We start from the raw sequence: 25,974 nt of genomic DNA, 5'->3' as shown, positions 1-25,974 counted from the left end.
CATAAACAGATAGGTATGTAGAGATAAAATTGTTTCTAAAATGAACTATAGCCACCTACATTGTAATAAGAATAAGAGTCAATTTTCAAACTGTGTTAATGTGTATACATTAGCGTTTTACTAAAGCGTCTTCTACTTTAGCTTTAGCACTAAGTGTTTATTGTAAAAATACATACGTATGGTTTGTACTTAAAATTTGATGTACCTATATTGCAATAAGGGTGATCTTTACAGATTTCTTTGGTATATTCTGGAAAAAAACGTGTCTCTTTAGTTTTGATATTATATGCAGGACAGAATTTACCACAGGGATAAAGAGGCTGTAGCCCAGGTCCCCGAATCGCTAGGGGCACCAGAAACCGAAAAATAAATTTAAATGATTCTGTAATTATATCCCGAAACACAAACAAATACAATTTACGGGCGAATCGATTAAATGTATTCAATTAAGAAGTTTTGAAGTCTCGGTTACATTCCAGTTGTCCTTTTGACAACTTAACATGAGTAATGTAAGTTACTGTATGGTATTGTATATCATGAATATGAATATAATATAAATATATACAAACACGAATGGATGACAAAGTATTTTATATGATGAGAGAAATAAAATATATTTGCAAATGGCATACGATGAAACGAGACAAAAATCAGTTTGACAATCTTGACGGCGTTCTTATATAAGTCTGAGGAACGCTAGTCTAAATAATGCGAAAAAAAACTAACTATAAAAAGGAAAAAGTTAAATGGATACCGTAATAGAACCTAACATGAGTAACATGTTGGAGATTACTGCGGCATAGATAAGGCTTGATTCCGGCTTCAGCGGGATCATTTTTCCCACCCTGCCGCACAGAAAGATGGCTCGCGTCAAATGCGCAGGAAAGGTTTATCGGCGATCTATCAACAAAAGAATAAAGCTCTCCCGAGAGATTTCTTACTCAATTTGTAGGGAACGTTAGTCGCACAATGAAAGCAAAAAAAAGTATTTACTTGGCGGAACTGCCAACTACTCTAGCGTGATGGGGGGTTATTAATCATGATTTGATTATTGGCCTTGAAATGTAAAAAAAAATCATATTGCTTAGTCATTGATCGCGTAAATTCAGTATGTACAATATAGTATGTAAAAACATTTATCTTCGCTTCAAAAGCTTTTGCTATTTACTAGTTACTTTATGTTTCGATTGTTACGATAAATAGTTACAAATTGATTAAACTCATAGCACTTGATTATGACAAAAATAAAGCATAATTAAGTCATCTTTTAGTATTTTACTTAGAAATAAGTGACGAGTCATTAATAATAGAAGATATTTACTTACTTACTAACGTACATATACTTATTAAATTTATTAAACAGTCTCATACATGTATGAAGTACCATACACCCCATCATCAGACACAGGTGTTCTTCACAGACTACTATTATTTGATAGTTAACTTTGCGAGAGAATTATTCCAAAAATATGGCGGCGTGTTTTTTTCGGATTTGATAGCGGCTATTACATTGCGCACCCAGGTGACTGAAAATAATGATACCGAAGATTATTAAATCTCAGTGATATGCTGTGCAAACAAAAATATAACAGTTAACAATTATTTACTGATTGAATTTTGTGTGTTTTTTCTCATATTTTCTTCGCTTTGTTTTGCCTATATTGTCATTAATACTCTTCGCCATATGTATACATATATTTTTTTCCATCGACTTTAAAAGGATCTTGGTCTAAGTGATTTATGAAACATCGATATTAACCACTTGCTAAACCTATCAAATCCGTGCACTTGATCTGAAGTCATTGAAAAACAACATGTAAGTTTGCCGAACGCAGAAATCAAACCGGCGACATGTATCGCAATAACCAAACACGTTATACCATTCATCCATCGCTGGTGTACAATCCTCTAAATGTGACCTAAATGCTAACCTGACACATTGATATAATAATTATAAACATGTTTACAAACAGTAAAAGGTAGGATCGTTGACTCGATACTATAATATATATGTATTTATATTGTATAGATAGGCACTTACGCTAAAAATATTTCATGGATAAGTCGACTTTTGAAAATTCAATAAAATGGTTGTCGAAAAATTTCTCCTCATAAAAAGAATGTTTAACATCTCGATGAGTGTAAAAGAAAGATTCTTTTCAGATTTATTTTCAAAAGAAAAACGAAAGAAAACTGAGTGAATAATCCACTTGGCGATGATAACATTTTTTTTTATTGGAATTCAGGTAGGGATAAAAAGAAATAATCATTCCTTTCTGCTAAATCCTCTTCCTTCTGGACTCAAAAATGTCCATTGTCCTTTAGAAAGGAATGATTGTCGCGCTAAACAGTGTTTTATTTGTAATGGAAGAAATACTCTCATGCCTAAAAATCAGCAATACCTATTCAAATTTCGAAATACATTTATAAAAATAAAAAGGGGGGGGGTGAATCCCTATTTTGGCTCCTATGTAGATGTTAACGTGTATTTCCTTAAAGCAGGAAAATAATAATAATATTTTTTTCAAAAAATCGTTGGCCAACCCATTAGGTCTTTACACTTGATCAAATAAACACTGAAGAAGAAAAAATCAACGTGCATTTTTAATATTATGTCCATTTAAGCATTTAAGGCGAGGCATCGAAACCGCGATCAATGACTCCGTAACATCACTACCGTGAGTGCAACATATTTTTATTGTAAAATCTGGGTGCCATATTTGCAAAACAATAAGTATATTTCATTCGCGACTGAAAAATTAGACATACAAATATATTACAATGTTAAATTGTCTTATATTTGAGTGTGCATTCAATTAATGTGTTAAGGCAATACCTCTACCTACCAGAGGCACTAGCGGAAAAATACGAAGCTTGCAATTTGAGACATATTTTTGATAATTTACAATTTCAACTGTATTAATTAATGTATCTGAAAACATTAAAAAGAAAAATATTTTTTTTAGTTTAAGTCAAAGATAAGCTTACAATTTTTTTTTCTTACAAATTTTCCTTCTGAAGAAGAACTGAGAGACAACTACGCCTAACTATGCTTAACGATGTAGCTATATAGAAATTATAAAATATATAGCACAGCGATTCCCAACTGTTTTCTTGATACCCAGAGACTTGAAATGCTAATGAAGTGCTAATATCATAATAGCACATTTAATTTGGGGGCGGTCCGGTATTCCAAACGTGAGATATGTTTTCAAAAAAAAAAACATGCGAGATCGACTATATTCAGGCTGCGGCATTGAATTTCGAGTTACGTTGACAGTACAAGCTATCGATTATCTTCGAATGCAATGAAGATTTTCAATTGCGAATTACGTTCAAAATACAGTTCTTAACCATATCGCATTCGAAGTATGAGCAATAAACTAGCACTACGATTGAAATTCACAGTTTCGTGCTGCGGTCTGACTATACTGCGTTGCTAAGTAAAAAGGCAGTGTTTTAAAATGAGAACCTATAAGAGAAAGGGTAGTTTTTTCCTAAAACTAAAAACACTATCGTTTTACTTAGCAGGGTAGTATTATAGTGAAGCTTAGCAAACATCTCGATCTACTTTTCGAGATAGTGAAAACGAACAATCACGCGAATATCTAAATAAGTTTTTAAAAAAACTTAATCGCTTCATTAATAGGTCACCTTGATTATCGTATATACTCAATTATAAAGTCTGGTTATATTTTTTTGTAAGCTTTTGCGAATTTTCGCGGAAACTTCGCACGAGCATAGGCCCGGTTGAGAATCACTGATTAAGCCTAACGACCTCATCAAGAGAATGAACATTCATTCTCAAATTCCCGCGAGAAGAAATAAAAAACTATAAGTATATTAATACTTAAAAGCAACACATTACATTTTAATATGATGAGCTAAATTTAGCTACTCAGGTTAGTTACCTACACATTTTACGTGTTTTAAATTTTTAATGTGACATAAAAAATCACAGCTGTCTATTCTGTGTAGTCATAATTAATTATTTGTTGATACTGCTGGTCGTAAGCGGGATGAAAATAATCTCTTCATTTTCACTTCATATTTTTCATATTTTACGAGTGAAATTAGTGAAATAAAAGAAATATCCTAGCTATATTTAGTATTTTTTTCAACTGATAGATACGATGACTGACGTTCGAAATTTGAACGGAAAGTCAAACTAAAATAGCATAATGTTTCTTTCCGCATCCTTTCGGATGTATTTATTCTGTGGCGTTGGTGGTACCTAACGATAAGTGCAATTACTTAGAGATGTATTATGAGCATCCTAGGATCAACTTAATAAGACTTTTAACAATGGCGGTCTCCTTTGTATTATTTCTAGTTACTAACATTATATTTTTATAATATTAATAATATCGACCGAAGGTACTTGATGGAATTTAAATTTAAATTCTAACGGATTTAAGTTTTGTACTATTCTATTTGAGTCGTTTTTTGCTACCCGGGCTTTGCCTTTCGGATTCTTCGGACACTATGCGCACTCACCAATGGTAAATACACACTGACGACGAATACAGTTAATTCTGACTTATATAATAATATTAAAAGTTTATCACCAAGTCAAGAATCATAATAAAATATATAACAATAAAATATGAATAGTCTGTGTAAAAAACCCCTACCTTATCAGTCTTACCAGTCTTATCACTAATAATACATTCAATATGTGTAAAATCGTCAATGTGGGAATTTAATGGAGTTAACTAACGAGATATATCAATAATATACGTACCTACGAATAATAATTAATAACAATGGTTACTAATGATCCATAATGCCACCTTGTCCGAAAAAGCAAGGGCATGGTTATTTATATATAAATAAATCTAAATCTTAAGTTTAACAAATATTCTTACATGCTAAGTAATTTTTTTTCAATCAATTAGAATTTATATTACTAACTTCCCAGTCTATGTTGATATCGTATTTAATGTGTGTTTGTTTTACATTTAAAATGTATTTTATTTGTGATATAGTAAATTAGTCTGAATGATGTTGGCGTAGAAACTTATAATTCTCTGATTTTTTAACCGCGTATAAAGTTGGCCTAATAGAATTTGGCACCAAGGTATGCAGTGAACTAATGGATTAAAATCACACAATCTGGAATTTCCGCTATGTTAGTAGGAAAGGGACAGGTACTCAGGTCTGTCCGAGTTTCAGTTGGGCCGATTGGCCATTGCCACTAAATCTCTTTTCACAAAATTGGATGTCAAAAATAGCTAATACATAATAAGATTTTCTTACATGCGGCTGATCTGATATAAAACATCTAAATAGAACACAGATGACTTTTAGATTAAAAAAAAAAAATTTTTCGACCATGTCCGATCCTAATAGGATCATATGGGCCTCCACAGGGTAGAGGTTTGTATTAACAGATTTTGTTTTTTACGAGAAATGGATGTCAGCCACTTGCTCAACCTATTAGGTCCATACCCTGACTCACACACAAATTGAAAAACAATATGTGTACTTTGCCAGACCCAGGATTCGAACCTGAGACCCACGGCTTGATAGTACAACGCTTAAGCCGCGCGGCCACCGTAGGTGTAGATAAAATTACAATGATTAATCAATTATACAGGTATTTTAAGCGAGTGCACAAATATTTGCACATAATATTAAGTACTTTAATTTAATTTCTTTCTTCTTCTTTCCACCATGTCCGATCCTATAGGATCAAATGGGCCTCGACAGAGTGGAGGTTTGTATTGACAGATTTTGTTTTTACGAGAAGTGGATGTCAGCCACTTCCTCAACCTATTAGGTCCACACTCTGACGCATACACAGATTGAAAACCAATATGTGTACTTCCCAGACCCAGGATTCGAACCTGGGACGCACGACGCAATAAGCTTACGCTTAAGCCGCGCGGCCATCGTGGGTGTTTTATTTAATTTACTTACTTTAATTTCACATATTAATACTTCATGTTGTCATGCTCATAAATGATATTTTTTTAATCAATTTATAGAAGTTTTAAAACAAACACAATAAAAAATGGCGGTTCCGTTTCGTAAAGGTCAAACCATTCGGCATACACGATACAGCAATAACGATTCGAATTAAAAAGATCTATGGGCACTGAAGTAACTTCGTAACAAATAGTCTTGGGGAGTAAAAAAAGATATCAAGAGAAACAAAGAAGATCCTGACATTTAATTATCTGAGGCATTTATCTAGAAATAGATCCATCTGTCAAGGAGTCATTAATGAAGGTTTATGGCTTTTCCGATTCAATTACGGCCGTGTTTTCTAGTCCTAGTAATAATCGGTTGGGCCTATTTTCCCCCGCAACAGAAATTATATTACTTTTAATTTTCACTTTCATTTTAATTATTTTTTGGCTAATGCAATTTTGACTTTTTTTTATTGTAGATAATGACAAATTAAAGAAGTAAATAAAATTTTCAATTGGACTTGTCCTCCAGTTGAAGGTTTAAAACAGATTTATTTTAATTGCTGTGTGAAACAGAAAAAAATTAACATACAATTAATAATTTACAAAATTATCAAGTCAATGAACGTAATTTTATATTAGTCAGTGATTGAAAAAAAAATATCGAGCAAGGGTTGCTCGATATTGACTCGACCAAATGAAAAAAATGACATCAGTGTTTCGGTATTAATAGCGATATTTTATTAAATTAAAAAAAAACGAAATATCTATCAAAAAATATAGCTATAAAAAATCTTTTGAAACATATTATATATTTTAGTATGTTTAGCTTTATATAAAAGGCTCTCTCAGATTCACTGCTTCTTAGACCGTGACTTCAAATAAATCAAAAAATACGTGCAATAAGAAGCAAAATCGCGAATTTTAGCAAATCGAGTGTATTTCACAAATCAACACGTAGGTACCATGCACATGCCACCAAAGACAATGGAAGAAGCAATCAAAAATTCTAAGTTAATTGTTAAATTCTTTATGTCGATTTAAATACACTTGGTTTCTGCCTACATAATAATTATAGAAAATATCGATATTTAGGATTTTGAAAACCGGTATTTCGGTATCGATGAAAACCGGGATCATTGGTTTTTAGTATACCGGTATTGCAATAACTAATCGGAAGCATCCAACAATCAGTCAATAGGCTACCTCATAACAACTTGTTTAGCGTTGACCTCAAGACCAACATGTATATACCCAACGTTATGTGCAATAGCGCATGTCTCGATCCAGATTGTTCTTAGATCAGCAACAAACACAAGATCGAGAGTGTTGACAGGTTTAGATATTTAGATGACACATTAACTGGGGATGGAATTTCGCAAAGAAAGCTAATGGTTAGAGAATCATTTAACTAAATGCGGAATGTCAGATTCAATTCTCGCCTATTCAAAGCCTACATTATTACCGTTCTGATTTGCGCTAAAGAGTCGAGGGACCTTACGAAAACTCAGAGAAACTGTATGCTAAGATTCGAGAATACTTGTAGCGAATACCTACAACGTATACGGTGAGAGGTAGTATGTATGAATTTGTCAGAAATAAAGAGACGAGGGAGTGAACCATGCCGTCTTTCGTCTCTTTGAAGATGGAACGTTATACTTGGCTCGCCCAAGTGATTCCTCAAGAGTCTCAACATGGCTTACCTTTTCTTCAAACCAACCAGATTTCGGAATCCAGAAAAACCGTTAATTGAGAAGAAGCAAGTAGATTGATGAGAATTCTTTGAAACACCACGTGGTGTCCATATTTCTGCATAAGGAACGGACAACTGGACAAAGAAGAACTATAATACATTTACCAATATCCAATGACATTATTAATGGACGACGCACTCAATACAGTAGCTAGCAAGTAAATTCGCGCATTTGCATGTATAGGTAGACGTCACGCAATTTCCATTTTGCGATATCACGCATCGGGAATTTATAGCAATATGACCTTTATTGTAATGGCGTTAAAGCAGTGTTTCTGATGTCAATGTTCATTTGAGCGAACCCGTTCGAACCGAACCATTCGGCAGACCCAACAAAAAGCATCAGGAATTTATAGCAATATCACCTTTATTGTAATGGCGTTAGAAAAGATTATGCCATTCGGCAGACCCGACAATAAAGTGAGTGTCATTTTCTTTTCCAGATGATTCGTCTATATTAATGTCATTGCCAATATCAGATAATATGATGTGTCTCAGAGATAGATACTTTCAACTTTAACAAAGGTAATATGCGGGATGAATATTTCCGTATTATGTTTTTACGACTAACGAGCCAATTCTCACTCTTACGCGAGTCGTAGAGGTTAACTGAAAAGTTTGGACCACAATGAAGTTACGAATTCTTTTATAACAAGAAAAACTTCTTAATGATGTTCAGGAATGTATTGATCGAATTAATCAGAAAATATAACAAAAACAACAGATACGACAAGGTAAGTCTTTGAAAGTATTTATTTATCTTTTAGTTGTAACATAATGTTGATGTATGTCTAACGCAGAATTGGTTCTACAAAGTAGGAACAGTAAAAAAAACTATTATTTTTAGACGTTATCATTTTCAAGGCTATCCAACTATTCGAAAACAAAATTCTTCGAAGAATACTTGGGCCGATTAAAGAAAGCCAAATGTGGCGCATCCTGAGCTCTGCGAACGATTTAAACCTTATATAGGCAATGTATTGAGGGCGAGAAGACTCAGATAGGCCGGGCACGTTGTTAGATACGTGGATCTAGAGCTCTCAATAAAGTTTATGAAGGAACCCCTGGGCCGCCCCCTGGGGAGATGTGCTGATAACGTCAATAGGGACGCAGAGAGGCTAAGTGTAGCCGACTGAAGATAGAGAGAGATATATACATAGAGGACGATTGTGCAGTCGACCATGGACCTGAATGGTCTTTAGCTCAAGTAAGTAAGTAAGAAAATATAACAATATTCATCGCCCATCCCGAGCGGGAGATGATTTGCGTTCTGCCTTTGATCGCTTTGCATTCAAGTTTAACTGGATGGTTGAAATTAACATGCTATTTTTTTCAATCAATACTTGTTTATGGAACTAGGAAATGGACACCGAAGGTTGGGTGACTAGCTAATAACTTGGTCTTTAAAGATTCTTACAATCTGTAGATATCTATATTGTTTTACATATTATAAATACAAGGGTGATGATTAATCTACCTGCAAAAATCGCAGTGTAGATTAATTTATATCAAACTTCATGTGCTCTGTTATATATTTGCCAAGGCCGCAGATTGATTAAAATGTTACAATATAAATTAAGTTTTATTTATTTTTTTAATTTAATCAGTATTTCGGTAAACAACTGCGATCCCAATTAGCAATATGTGAGTGATTATATATAACCAAATCAAGTGATATGATTTTTTTCTATCGCTACCAATTGTACTAAAGTTTGTAATAGCCAGGATGTGTCGTAGTTTGTAATACAAAAAAAGGTTAGGTTAGGTTAGGTTAGGTTAGGTTTTCATTCTTGAAGGAACATTATTGTCTACAACGCTTATTTTTTTCATCTCGGTGCTATAGAGATGACCATATAGTATAGTCATCTTTTTCCGGTAAGAAAGCTCACGGCTAACCGTGCTACGGCGAAATGTAATACGTACAATTTACACGTAACCAGAAAAAACTTGTATTACCCCATCTAGTATAATAGTTCCTATTCACATTTAATACACGAAGGTAAGATAAATTAAATATCTATATTATATATCTAAAACAAACATCTTAACATCAAACATCTTATTTCATATAAATCCGGGAAAATTCGACGATTTATTCTTACCTGATCTCTCACTTACAAACCGATATCTAAAGTAATCATATTGACGATAAATTGATAATAATGGTATGTTGACGTAGGTAAATACGTGTAAATTTAGTATGTTACTATGTTTTGAATACTAAATCGAGGCATAAACATTTAATCCACATTATAATAGACATATTTGGAAGATCGCTATAAAAGCACTACAGGGAGTTTATTTGTAATATCATATTAATATAATCTGTGAGACGATAAACTTAATTGATGTTTCTATAAAAGATTACGCTACCAAAGTCTGAGTTGTATTAGGAGGATGAAAGGTATATATTGTTTAATAGTCGATTAAAGCCAGATTTCATTTCGCTTGTCATGTGGCAGTTAAAATATAGTATTTATAACCTCTCGGACCCATCTGGAATATATTCACAATTTTCAAAGATTGACTGCGAATAATTTTGAAATATAAGCTGATTTTCTTGACTTTTATGTCGCACTAAAAGAATAAACTATTATGTAATAAAAATATCTGTAAAGGTTATTAAGTAGACTTGCCACTTCATAACTTTGCGCTGCGGCTCTTTGATGAAAATGGTGTAATTATATTCTAAAAATATATTTTTTAACATATATTATGTATTTATTTCTACATATATTAATACAAGTAAATATCATTTTTGATCTAATTTTACGCGAGGTAATTAGGCAAAAGGGCGTATCAGTGTAGTAAATAGTGCAAAGTATATTATAATATACCCACAATACAAGTTAGTATAGGAACGCGAAGTATAAAGATAAAGCGAGGTAGGTAATTTGCCTTTCATGTTTGACGTCTCTTCGTTTTTGTACATACGGAATCTTTCTTATTTCTCCAACATAAAGCGGTCGTTATGTTTAAATAATTATTAGATACGATTACAGACCGAATAATTTCATAGAAAATATTATATTATTAAATGTATCTCTAGTTTCTCTAATTATAATTGTATTACTTAAGGTCAAAATAAGGAATACCATTGTCGGAAATATTGGTAAATTTGTATGTAAGTGGAAAACATTTAAATTCGAATGGATTCAAGCTCTGTACTATTCCATTTAAGTCGTTTCTCGCGACCCGGGTTTCGCCTTTCGGCATCTTCAGGCGTCGTGTGCACTCACCAAAGGCAAACACACACTGACAACGAAAACTCTTAACTCTACCTTATATAGTAAATCAATACAATAGAGTAGGTAAAAACTCCATTACCTACCTATCTAGTCAGAGGTTACAAAAAAAAAAGAAGAGAAAAAATACAACAAACAAATTATGAATAGTTGAATTGTCAGAAAAAAACCTAATTAGTAAAAACCCTATCTTATTAATAACAATACACTGGATAGCATATTATTATAATAAATCGTCAAACCTAATAATAGGTCATTATTCTTTATAAACAATAAAAATACTAAAGATCTACCATCGTAAGTTGGCAGCCGGTCGAATTTGAAACTAAAATTGTCTATCGAGGATAAATTTGTTACAAATGCCATTTAATTTTACATGTTTCTCGAATTATGGATTGCATAATATTTGTACAGAAATCTACTACCAATAAAAAATTATAAATTACCATTTTTTTGTTAGTTATGGTAATATTCTCAGTCATACTAGCGCCCTCGCTGAAATGCCAATTTATGATGGTAGATCTATACACTCAAGAGGTGTAAATCGTCAATTCTAAGAAAAATAATTAATGGAGTTAACTAATGAGATATTAATCTTTAATAATACTCTTACAAGGTACCTACTTTTATAACATTTTTTTTTAAATATACATATAAACTCCCTTAATATAATATATATAACTCACCTAATATAACTGAACTAACCCTGAAGATGCCGAAAGGCGAAACCCGGGTCGCGAGAAACCACTTAAATGAAATAGTACAGAGCTTGAATCCATTAGAATTTAAATTCAAATTCCATCAAGTACCTTCGGTCGAAAGTATTAATATAGGAAAACATTTAGTTATTTATAAAAGATCATCCATTACATACTAGACGAAGGTCTCCCCTAGCTCCATTCACTCTTCTCCGTTCTTAGTTCTTCGCCGTAACATACATTTAGTAAACTTTATAAGTTCGTCTACCCAGCGGGTTTTAAAGCGACCTTGGGTACCACTGTATGACAGCATCAGCTGTCTGCTCATTTTATCTACTAAGCGACCTCTATCTCATCGCGTACTCTTTTCTGCTTCCTAATCAATTGGTTTTTATTTTGTGATATTATTATTATCCACGTTATGCTCAGAATGCACATTTCCATGCCATGTTGCGCAACTGGTAATTTTTGGATTTTAAGAATTTATGTTTCACACGCATACATGAGTGTTAGTAGCACACATTGATTGAACACTTTACGCTTATGACAACATGATAGGTCAGTTATAAAGATAATATTAAAGCGTCCAAATACACTACATGCCAGTTTGAAACTAGTATAGTTAATGTTAATCTTCGTCCATAATTTCAAAAAATCATGAACAAGTATTTTGACATGAAAAACTCATTTCAAAATCCAACTACAAAGGATGTTAGATACATCAGACACTAGACAGTCACCGCAACGGCGTTAATTGGATTCAGATATGTATAGCGAAACCAATTCTGTAGTTTGTATTAATATACTCATATACCATACATGCAGGCAGCGGTTAACAATATAAATCCGGCTGGAATAAGCCAATAATATAGAGCCCCAGGCGACAGGTTAATCGACCTGACAGACATACCCGGCATAAAGCTCTAAATAAATTAATTTCGGACAAAGGTAAAACCACAGGAAAATATTTATAAATAAATACATCTACTATACCTACGTTACGCCATATATTTCATAGAATGAAAAGAAAGCTCTCTTAAACGTATAAAAATCGGGTGTAGATATTCCAAAATAATTACTTTGAAACTTTCACTATTATATTTAGTTTAGCTGAAGTTTGGGAATGTAAAAAGCTCTTACTAAAAGTTTTAAACGCTTCTATAATTCCAACCCACGTTTTACAGATATGAGATTTTTACGTCTTAGATAATTGGATTATGTTTATAGATACGAATTGTGTGGCATTTTTTCATGTTTACATAATTGAAGTAGATATATAATTTGTATGTTATATACCTTATTCAATGATATGTTATCTTGTAAATATTCAAGATATATATTTGGGTAAATAAATGAATTATCAAAATTTCATTAATGAATTACCTAAACTGCTAAAATTCTAAAAAAAATGAAGCGTTTCGGCCAATTTCCTTAGATATTTTATTTAAATACTGCATAAACCTTAAGGCTATACTTTAGCTGGGGCACGGTCTAAAACGATTGTAACTACGCGACGCGAAGATTATGTAAATGACGCGTGCAGAACAAAACGTAATTTGTCATAAAAAGTCACCATGCGTCCATTTTATGTTATGTTTATTGTTCTATTAGATACTAATAATAATAATATATTCATTGACATGTTTTCTTTTTCAAGTAAATGGGTAACGTTTTTTAGTCATCTTTTAACGATTTAAGAATTAATTCCCCCGTCGCCATCACAAAACAAATTGACGTGTTCACAGCTCGACTTTCGCTCTCCGATTGCCAACCAGTCCGAATATTCATCGCACATATAGTTGAAAATTATTTGCCGTTTCACTGAAGTACCGTCTTAATCAGCTTTAGTATCAGCAATATCAGAGTATTTCATACACTCTTGAGCATCACGCCCGCTCCGCAAACCCTGCAACGCTACATTAATATTCTCTACGAGTGAATCTTGTGACAGTTGCAGGTTCCCCCGATGGACGTGGTCACCTGTACGGATTCCATCGGTTGTGTCTTTGACCCTGTGCGATTCGAATTTTTTTTTCCATATGACTAGCGCCAAATCGCCGGGTATAGGTAAATCATTCTACAGTGGCACCATAGGCGATTCGCGCGTGTATTGAATTGCTTGCGACAGTGCCTGTTTCAATAATAGCAAACAATACCACCACAACTGCAAGCCGCATTTGCCGTACCCATGGTACCACTGTAAAACGATTTACCTATAGTTTCTAACGTTTTCTGTCTTCGGTAAATTCTCAAACCCGTAGTCAATGTGGTCTATAACGTGCAGGAGTGATAAAGAGGTTACAGCAATTCCGTTGAACATTGCGAAATGTGGTAAGACCCTTAATCATGAGTAGGTATACAATATACGTATATAATTTAGAGTCTAGAGTCTAGACACATATCTAATCCCAGTATACAAAAATATATCTGTGTGTCAGAATCATAAAAATTCTAATGTTGAAACTAATGATCATTTTAACAAGATGAAGTCAAGAGATTTAAATTTTATCATCGAATTATTTTTTTAGTTGGCGTAAATTAATGTTTTGATGCGAACGTTTTGGCATTCTGATATAAAAAAAAACAACGGCTTGATTTTTAACCCGCTATCAAAATAAGCAAGTGACAATAAATATAACAAAAAAATGAATATTTATTTGTTTTCTTTTTAATAATCATTTAGCTATCGTTTGATAATAGAAATATATAGTATACTATTCTGTTATTTGTCACGAAGTTCAATAAAATAAATCAAATTATAATTGAAAAATTAATACACGCGTAGGGAGATATAAATATTCCCACGAAAATAATTTAGTTACAACAAAAATATTAAAAGACAATATATTTTTTCACGACAATGTATTCTTCTTAACAAGTAAACACAGGTATTGTATGACATGTACAGAGTATTACGTAATTGAACCCCCACTTTGCGAGCAGAATTTACAAGTATTTGTTATTCGACAACTTGGGACTTATGTTTTGCACCCCAATACATAAGTCGAGTAATTGAAATAAAGTCAGTATGTGAATTTATCAAGTTAGTTGGTTTCGAAAGCGTCGCCAACTCGTTTGCATTTACTCCAAGTTGTACAGCAAAATCGATAGAAATTCAATAAAAACATTATTATATTCGATTAAACATTAGAAAAGTAATTTATATGCAAGTGGGTTTAAGTACTTACTTACATATTATATATATCACTTTTCATAAAAAGTTATTTGAAAACTGTCACAGTGTCAACAATCGGAATCTGGCCATTTATGATAATAAAGATGAAATATTTCACTGATATTTTTTCGTGAATCTCTGTATAAAATTAGAGCGAAAATTGTCAGTTCAATGATTTCTTGGCAAACATTTTGACGTAGGAACAATAATAGCCTTTGACTGGAAATAAAATATGTGCTCTGCAAGAAATAAGACAGAATAGATAAATATTATTAAATCCCCAAAGAAACCTTCTACACAATGATATGATTTTGAATGAAATGTGAATTATTGTATGTAATCTTAACAGCTGAAAATCACGAAAGGGAATTAAAATTGATAATATTATGAAACATTAATTTTATAAAATAAATATTAACTACCTACTGTAAGTGTGTTAAGTAGATATATAACAATTGATTTAAATTTTATTGTTCGTAATACATACTAGATCAATAAAAAAAAACAAAAAATGACGGTAAAAATATAATATTGTATGTTTCACTTCATTATTCATATAACATTTATCTTCTTCTGTAATAAATGATTTTAATAATTTTAAATTAATAAAACTACGTTTCAAATCACTTTCATGTGGGACAAAACGTAATTTGCCGTGAACAATTCATAGGTAATAAAATATTGAAAAAATTATGTGTTTTGAACTGACGCCAAATAAAACACTTTATAAAAGCCGATTTATTATTTGTTCTACGGCTGGTCTTCTTTCAGTGGGGTCTTTAAGTATTTTGAGTTATCAACACTTATAAACAGCTTGTGGATGATCTCAGTCTTCTGTCACCTGAGTAAGAATATCTTCGCATCTAAAACTGTAAAATGGCTTCAAAGACATTTTGAATAGATAGACTTCAATGCAAAGCGACTGTAACCAACCGTGTCGTCAAATAACAAGTAGATTTGATTGTAATAACTATAATTTTCAGAGAACTTTGGCAGGGAAACGTCAAATTTTAATTTTCATAAAATGTTGCCGCCAGCCAACCGAAACATTGATAAATGAAGCGAATCTACAATAAGATAAATTAGTGTAAAATAAATAAATACCTACAGTTGTCTCGTAATTGTAAATACTAACCAATAAATCAGTGTCTTACAAGTAAAAATATTATATATTTCTAATCCACAATTGCACAGCTGACTTCATGTAGTGCATTTACTGGTGAACAATTTAAGTTCAACACGAGATAAGTAAGAGGGCAATTCAGTAACACTAACAAGTAGTTAAATGGGTAATTTACTCATTGTCACCAGTGTTGTTACTGTCACATGTGTACCTAGATAGATATTTCAATCTTAGTTTTAAGTAAGGTTTTACAAATTCAATACATATGAAAATTGGATAAATGCTGAGAAAGGAAAATACAGGAAATAAAGAGAATTATTTGGGTTGTATGTATGGCATACAAAATAAGAAAAAAAATATATAACTAATATTCATATTGTTGCTACCAAAAGTTGTTAACTCGATATCTTAGGTATTTTGAGTTAACAACGGATTATGTGTCTATATATAAATATGAACCTATGATAAAAAAACAAGCTCATCCGATGTATAGAACATGCACATAAAGCACAAAGAACTTAGCATTTTGCCTGATTTTAGAGGGCATTTCAAACTTCAGTGTAATTACTCCATAATATGATTTAGAGACTTACCAACTTTTATAAACAAATAAATATTGCATATAATTACTGTTCAAGAAAAACTTCCGGCTATTATGTATACAAAACACGTAGGTATCCGGTATGTAGTAGGATGTATATAAGAGCGAAATCGTGCTAAAAGTAAAATAAACTTGGAACCCAAGAAAACGTGAAAATATTTCTTCTACCATTTTTTACCAGTCGTCTAGTTTTCAAAACTCGCATCTGGCATGTGTCGTCAAATCTATCTTTTTTTATTTAAATCACGTCTAGCTTTAAAGTATTTATAAAAGCCCGAGATGTTTTAATAAATAAACTCAACAGACATGCGTTAACAAGGAAATTGAAAAGCCAAAAAAACTCTCGCGTCGTCTTTTCAATGGGTTTGTTTTGTTGCTCACATCAAAAAAGCTGCGATTATTTTTTTTAGGAAATCTAGCAGTTTTTCTACAAATGAATTATTTTCTTAGCCCGTCTGGCATATTTTCTACGACGAGAGTTGGCAACACTGATTAAATGACGGAAAGATATTTCTTCGGAGAATAAACTCCTTGTAGACAAGAGAAATCTCGCCCAATACACCTCCGTCAAAGATTAGTCACCCATTTAGTGAGTGTTGTTTTTATTTAGATGTGCCAATCTTCATGCAGACAGATGAAATGGGAACTGTCATGTCTTGTCAGCACAAAATATTTTTGATGACGCATTAAAATTTTCGGGGGATTTTTTTCGCTGTTTTACTCTAACAATATCCAAATTTACATTCTACTGTTATATTTTGCAAACAACGCCAAAAAACATTCTACATTGTGTGTTTGTCGACAATGCATAATGACATTGTCATAAAACATATAAGTAGGTACGTATTATTAAAATCGTCAGATTTGATTTTAATTATTCAAAATGATCGTGTCGTTAATTTTGAATTCTAGAATCTAGAAGAAATACTTGCAACTGTTGAAAAGGTCGCACATTTTGTAATACAGTTAGGTATGCATACAAACAATAAACCCCGATAACAAAAAATCAGCGAAATACTGTATGGTATTTGCATACACGCGAATGAATATCCAATATAATTACTTGATATGAATGTTCTCAATATTTTTGAAGTGTTACAACCGTGGGTAAATACTATAAATATCCAGCGCCCACGAAAAATAAATACAAAATACTTTGTTACCCTAAACTTGTCAACTGTCGAAGGCTGTCTAATTCTAATAAGAGTAATAATATATGTATGACATACCTAAACCACACCACGGAGACATCGTGGAAAAGTTACACTACACGTATTTTATTCTCATAGGATCCAGAATGAGAAACTGCGCGGAAATCGAATAATGCAATACGTAGCGTACATGTCAACAGTAAATAATGTAGCTTTCAAGCTAATTAAACATTTGTTTTGTCAATTCATATTATACATAGAGTTTTCTAACTATTTCACAAATTAGGCAGTTTATTGCGAGTTTAGGCGAGTTTTGCAGTTCTCATATTCAGTACTTACTGAACTACTTATTTTTCATCCAATTCCACCAGCAAAATACCGTAGGTATTAGTAGTTAGCACGTCCGTTTTTCATAAAAACTTTTTATACTGCAATAAATTTCAATGTGTGTAGGGAAGAACGTAGAAATACATAAAATCCCCTATAGTACCGATACCGATATATAACCGGAAATCAACGATTTTTACTAAGTACGAGCGCTTTATACTCGTACATTATGAGCAAAAGCTAAAGACTAGCCTGTGTTTGACGGTAAATATTTGGGTCGCCAACGTGTATATATTCTTTCTTCTTCTTTTTTTATGAACGTTTCGAACTCACTTAGGGGGTTATGTTATGCTGTACGTAAGCATAACCACCCAAAAATTCAATCGGTGGTTACCATACATGCGTACTGTTTGTATGCATACAAGAAATGCGACTTTGCACTGTTCGGAAAGTCACTTTCGTGGAAGTGCCTTGAAATACACTTTAATCTGATTTAGGCCATTATCATATTATTACTGCAAGAGTTAGAATCTTTCTAAGTATGTACACAGGTTCTGGCCACAAATACTGTCGGATTAAAAACAATCTCACACTGCGAAATTCATCAATCAGGATTAATTTCCAGTCACAAGTAAGAAGCTAAAAAGTCATGCGCATCCATGAGGCGTAGAGTAGCTCCTTACCCATAGGATGCTCTGTGATTGGAGGTTGCTGATCTGCAGCAGTGCAGAGCTTTCTCGTGTGGACCGCTCGCCATCTCCTACACCACGATTCCTGAAACAAAATAATATACAAACTCAATTAACAAAATAATAGCGAGAAAATCTATAATAGGGTTATAAAAAATCGTTAGTCTTTCAGAAATAAGCAGCTCTGAATATGGTAGGCAACTCTTTAGCCAGTTAAATTAATTAAATTAAACCAAGATACACCATTGTGTGAATGATGGTGACATAATTATATATGTATATATGTATATATTAGCGAATCTCTATAAAATACTGAATTTTTGCACACTAGTGGATTTCGATGTTTTTACACATTTTAAATGGCGCGTAGATATAGTTCCGTAATTAATCAGAAGTCCAGCACGAGGTTATATAAAAAAAATAAGTGGCTTTTGTCAATTAATATTAATTGTGTATACTATACTATGTATTATAAAAAAAAATCAATAAAATAAACAACATGTATTAGATATGCTTTAACAAACAACATGGGAAAAGGTCAGAAATATAGGTATCAAAATATTCCTAGAAAAATTACTGATTCGAATACACGTCGTTTACACGGAACGAGGCCTCTTTCTACTAAGCTAGGGTAAATTTTCTTAATCACTACGATATTTGAGGTGTTTTCAAATTCCGTCATGCAGATACCATGTATCTGTACGCTAACTATTCTGCGAAGACATAACCTAATATTCAAATATGTACCCTTTTTGTACTGCAGGTATGTAGGTAGGGTTAATTTCTCAATCACACTAATCTGTATTTGTTTTTTTACGAAATAATTAAATTTTTGTTAGCAAAGCCAGCTGCTGGAACCCAAATGTTCGGGTCGTTTATGAAGACCTTTTTATTCTTCAGATGTTGCATCCGTTAGTAAGTCAACAACCAAAACCTAAATTATTAATCGTTTAGTAATTACTATTTCTTTTAATAGCTTATTTATTACGCATCAATCCCATCCATTGGCAATTAACACGTCGTTTATGTATGAACTTTATGTTTCCGAATAATCGATACAACAGCGTAACAAAATATTTACAACTCTTCTTAAAACACCCGTAAATTAACGGCTATCCAGAAAATACTCGGGGTTTTCTCATTTTGAAGTATATTTTGTGGGCGGATGAAAAGCGCGTATGAAAATTCAGTATGCAATCAGCACGCTTTATGCGAGGTTCCAGCCCTTGGAGTGCCATGAATTGGTTAGGAGCATTATTCAGCCGTGAATATTATTAAACTTTCGCACGGCGAGGCTTTCGTTTTGTACTCAGATTGCACACTGCGAAGATTTGTAGGGAGCGAAAGCCTGGCAAAATTATTACGTTTCGGGGTTAACTTGTAATCCAGGTGAAATTTTCAAAGACATATCCATGCATGTTTAATCAGATACTTTAATGTCGCACTGAACCGCCCGTTAGATCATAATATGTAACAGAATTTTCTTCGGTCGGCGTTCATTTTGCTTTCCGGGAATTGTGCCAGAGGTAGTGAAATTAAATATCCGTTCGGAATTTAAGTGGCATTTGTGAATATTATGAAAAATAGTTAAATTACCAAAAGCCACATATTATCAACCTTCGCTTCAGAAAATCTAACATTGTATTCAAATATTTGCAGTATTGAACATACATAATTTTGAAAAACACTTTCTGAGAAAATATATTATAACCAATAGAAAAAATCTTTTTGAAAAAAGTAAGCCATCCCAGCAGGGAATCGAACCCTACATCTCCTGGGTTTACGCCCCGTCCGTCGCATTTACCTCTATGCTACGCAGTGACATACTAATTGCGACAAATTTTAACTATTGGCCTTTTTAATACTCATCAGCGTTCTTCTAAATCAAGCTACTTTGGCAATCGGTTTTTGTTGTAGTAGATACCTATTACTTCAATTAATAACCGACGTCGTGGATTTCTCCAAAATTTTTTTATGATGTAACTTACTTGAACTTGCTAATAATTTATAATTAACTATTTCTTTTATTCAACGAATAATTCACAAGATTTAAGAATGTACCATTTGCAGTATTAATTGGCATAATATATTTTCCGACTATCTTTCTAAAAGGCATGCTTACTTTTCACTCTCTTGAATCTCGTTGGTCTCATCTGCTCTTGAAACACTTTTGCCTGTTATCGTGAGGGATGGTTTCCAATCCTGGTGTCCTAATTTACATGCGCCTGTCAATTACGTAAGTGGTCGCAGCCATGATTTATTCTTGATCGGAACCGCTTCCTCGTGTCAAGCCTATCAGGCACCATTAACGAGGGGTGTAATACTAGTCAATGCGCTCCCCAAAGACGTGACATTTTCGGCGACGTACTGTTTTTTTTAGAAATTTTATTTTTCGGTATAAAATTGTACTGAAATATGTTTTTATTTTTATTTTTTTATTATTATTTTATATATTCTCTTCTTCTCTCTTGTGAGGGTAATAATTGTTATAATGTAAATCTCACGTTGTGCACGTCTGTTATGTCTACAATGTTTTGTTTTCTTAAATAAATAAATAAATAAATAAATAAATAAATAAATATGCAAGAAACAATAATTTGAATTTTACTACACTTAAATAAATCTACAATGTGATGTGAGTTTCAGATGATTTAATCATTAAGTTTTTTACAGCTATACTTTCCTATATTTAGGTTTTATCTCCTATATAAGTTACAATATTACACTAAGTATTTATAAATCCTATATGTACAACATACAGCGCATTGTTAGGTTCTGCTTTGGTTTAGACTGTAGAAATTAACACCGTGACATTGTGTAATACATCCATTAGCAATAAGTCGATTAATTATCCCCTAAAATTATTCGACCATAACGCGAGATCAACACCATCTGTTGATTGCGTAATTAGGAGCATGTCTTTGTCAGCCCAATAGCCCGGAATCCCTTTGCGTCTTATTACGTTAGACATTAATCGGTGGTATGCTGTGAAGGGGGAATGGAAAAGGTTCAACATGTTTATGATATACGTTTATAATATATGTAATATGGTGTAAACCCATACACATTTCAGATTAACCCTTGCTTGATAAAACGCAATATCGCGAGATCACTTATTTACGATGCACACTACGCGTTCGTACCTATAATGTACAATGAAGTCTATATCGAAATGAAAAAAACTGTTTTATATTGTACACACACAGTCCCTTACAAAGTAGAAGTTAGTGCCACAGTTTTTCAAATTTAAGAATTAAACTAAGCACAGCTACCTTCAGTTTTGAGTTCTATTTTTTTTACCACCGACAAAATTTGCGATAAGAGAAGAGCTTCGCTACAATTTCGTTAGTATCATGAGTAAAATAATCACCGAAGTAGAGTTGGATATTTCCCAAGAAAATCTCAATCTCGAGATTCGGGATTTCCAGAAAAAAAATTCTCGGGAATTCTCGATATCGGGAAATTTAAAAAAAAACCTGTAAAAACAGACAAATTCCAAAAAAACATGTTTTTTTTTTATTTATGTAAGAAGACAAACAATATAGAAGTAGGAAAACAAAAATAATTAAAAACATTACTTATTAAAATGGAATTTTAAAACACAGACTGTCAATCGCATACGATTTTGAGACACAAAATTCCCTGATGTTGCAAAAATTGCGCTCATTTTGAGACGAGGTTGGCTTAATTGTGTTAAATGCCCCGATCAGTCTTTGAACGTTTTGTGTTTTCTGTCCACTTTTTCATATGTAAAATCGTTTTTTTTTCAATTAATATTTGATAATAAAGAAATCCCGAGAAAAGATTCTCGAGATCCGGGATTTCCCGAAATGTTAAAAATTTCTATTCTCGAGATTCGGGATTGAAGATTTCGAAAATTTCTCGAGAATTCCCGTCGGGAAATTCCCGAAACCCAACTCCACACCGAAGTATGTGAATCTATCATTGTCACCGCGTACCAGCGCACTGGATCAAGGTTACACGTAGTCATTTAATAATTCGAACACCCTGAGCACAATTTGAAAAATAATATAAATTACTTTTCATCCGCATCGTTATTTAATGGAATAGTTAGTTTATATTTAAGTCATCTTAAGCAAAATAATTATTTACATATCGAGTGTGCACTGCCGATATCTACTAACTCACAATTTTACTTTTTTACGAAATGGTTTTTTAATCCCATCTGGTAGCTGTTGTTGAAATACATTACGTGCAAAAAAATCTTAAATCTATCAATATACTAAATATTTTTTTAATGCTAACGAATATTACTCGTTAGTACCAAATATAATATAAGAGGAAATGTAGAGATGTTTCTTCTTCCTATACAATTTACGTCAATGAAATTAGGAGATACAATATACTTGCAAGAGTTGCAAGGCATAATATTTAATGAAAAACAAAAAAAAAATATATGAATACTTTAAAATCACTAATGGCTTGAAATAAGTTTGTCTAAGTTGTTATTTGAGGTAGGCACTATAATTATTATACAAAGTAGAATACGTTTCAATACCTACTTAATAATTATGAATCCACGAAAAATGCAATGTAGTAAATCATATATGGCAAATATTATAATAATATATTGAAAGATTCAGTAAGAAAAGTGTTATTTGTAATTTATAAATATGTACCCACTATATTTTTTTACACCTTTGTTAACCAGCATTGAAAAAATGACAACACTGACCTAATGTCACGTTTTTGCAAAATCTATAAAAATCGTCCAAATGTTTAAACTATACTAAATTGTGAATAAGAATAGGTACTGACTATATACGATTTACAGTAGGATGTTGAAGGCCTGATGAACTGATGAAAAGCCGTTGGACTGAGATTTGTAGTCCGTTTACACGTGCATGGATTTACTGGCGGCAGTACATCTTATCACAACCATAACGATAAAATGCAAATGTAAACACGCTTTATCATGCAAGTTGCCAAACTGCATGCATGGATCAGAAAAATTACGACTTCTGTATTCTGTTACTACTTTTAGTACTTTTGCGTGTTATAAGTTATTATCGCAATAGTTTGATTTACACATTATTGGTGTCAGTAAATCCATGCAACTCACAGGACTGGGGAGATTTATGTCTAGCTGTGCATGCTGAATAAAAAGAATATAAAATATGTTTAGAAATTCCACAAAATTCCACAGTTCGCAAAATTAGGCACAAATAAATACATATTAAATTTTCTCAGTGATGCAACAGGGCCATCGTTTGAAGACATCTCAGTAAAAATAGTATATATTTTTTTTTAACTCACGTACCTATCTTTACTTGTAAAATGACTTTTGTTAGTTACATGATGATGTTTTAATAATGTTGCGCATCAAACGGTACCAACATAATAATTTTTCATGCTTTTCCATATTATAAACGTCAAACGATAACAATGATTTTATTAAGGATTTGTTTTTTGTTTTTCCGGAAAAGCCAACATTTTGATTATGTATCTGTAAAATGTACATACACTTCTAGGCTGATTAAATTACTACCAAAGGCAATGTTAGCTGAGGAAACATCTCAAATAACTACTTACTGTTTACCTAAGGCAGGGCTCATCAAAGTTGTGGCACAGAAGAGTAAAATATAAGTACCTAGTGCCTACTGTCTACAACGATTTTTAAGTAATATATATTTTTTACATGAGGGTCTGAAATGACAGCATGGAGAGACTGAATATAATTAGCAGTATAAACGGTAAGAGGAAGAGGAAGAAAAACACCCGTATGTTGAAAATCGACTGCATTTTGTAGAACGTTTATACTTTATTCATAGCATCGGATACCTACTTGTATTGTGAAATCAGATTACATCTCTAGATTTTCATATTCATTATTAACAAATATGTACTAATTTTGTGTTCAACAGCTCTTTCATTGTTAAGTGGGTATGGTAAATAATTAATTGCAATCAAATGGTGCCAATATCTAGTGGCGGAAAATGTAATCGGTTGACGTTGACATTGAGATTGAAACAATCTATAAATCAAAATGATCACTACATAAACCTTCACAGAAAAAATTCTCAACATACTATAGTTAGCTGTCCAGAAGTAATAAACGATAATAGAGGCATTACTTTCTAAGCGGTATTTTGGTGAGTTTTGTAAATATACTAAGTATCCAGTTTTATTTTAACATTCCATACAAAGAGCCACATGTGGCTCACGAACCAAGATTTGCCGACCCGTGACCTGAACTGAACCTTATTTAATAAACAGGAGCATCCAGAAAAGGGCTGACAAAGGAGAGGAAAAAGGTAAACGAATTAAGTACCGCACTTCAGGTCGTCAACATGATTAGATGCTATTTATTTTCATTATAATCTTGACGTTAGTCGATTATCGGCAGTAACATTAATTTGGTGGATTACAAAAATTAATATCTGGTGCTTTGAATTTATTAACAAGCTTTTCAAAAGACAGCGTTTACTTGATAAGTGGGTTTCATTTTGTCTGACGTTAGGGTGAAAATGTAGAAATCTTGAGATTTCAGTGTTAACATGTTTTTGGCATCGTAGTGTAATTTAAAAAAGCAGGAGTGAAATACACATAACACACACTTCCATCAAAATTCGTTCGAAAAGGTTGTACATTGCGATGTACAATTTTGATACTTTAATTTAGATTTTTTTAAATATTTTTTTTCCTCTATTCTGTATTATCTTAAAATATCATTTTTAAAATGAGAAAATTCATATCTTTCAAAATATACACATATAAGATTAAAATTTATGTATTTATTTCGCCAAGTATTTTTAATCTCTCTTGAACATTTTTGTTTTTGCATATAGACCCTTTTTATAGGGACGCCTTCAAGTGTCTAATTTCGGATTAAAAATATATATGCATAATCAAAACGTACACACTAAATTATAAAAAAATGCTACTAAATGTGGACTGTCTTTTTGTTGTTTTCTTGTTTTTTTGTTAGTAAAAATTATTCACAATTATTTTTTATATTTATTTATATCACTTATTTTTATCTAACTCCGGAATTGAAAGAATACTGATCATGCATTTTCAGAAAAATGATCTAATATTCACAACATATATACCCAATGCGACACATGTTTAGTTCAATTAGTAAACTCTATAAGTCTATAATGTGACAAAGTAATAATAGACAAATTTTCGGCGTGAATTTAAATGGGAAAATCGTTGAGTAGTGCGGTAACAATAATTTAAACCAAGATAAGCTTTTTGGTATTTTGAATTATACCCCTTTTACACGTGCATGGATTTACTGTTGACAGTAAGTATTATCGCGGCCATAACAAGA

The 25,974-nt window shown here is 32.4% G+C and overlaps 1 protein-coding gene across 1 annotated transcript in view; it reads right to left on the bottom strand.

Moving 5' to 3' along the window:
- The window catches only part of MCU (mitochondrial calcium uniporter), a 431,136-nt gene that overhangs the window by 311,750 nt on the left and 93,412 nt on the right, over nt 1-25,974 (bottom strand). The window contains exon 2 of the mRNA XM_085952663.1: nt 18,672-18,762. Within this exon, the coding sequence (XP_085808789.1) occupies nt 18,672-18,762 (91 nt within the window). The remainder of the gene's footprint in view (nt 1-18,671; nt 18,763-25,974) is intronic.

The sequence above is a fragment of the Rhyacophila brunnea genome, unplaced genomic scaffold (assembly GCF_057557595.1).
Source record: "Rhyacophila brunnea isolate RB1 unplaced genomic scaffold, BYU_Rbru_1.0 scaffold_3, whole genome shotgun sequence".
Lineage (NCBI taxonomy): Eukaryota > Metazoa > Arthropoda > Insecta > Trichoptera > Rhyacophilidae > Rhyacophila > Rhyacophila brunnea.
The sequence above is the reverse complement of the archived record's forward strand: the minus strand, read 5'-3'. Positions and strand labels throughout refer to the sequence as shown.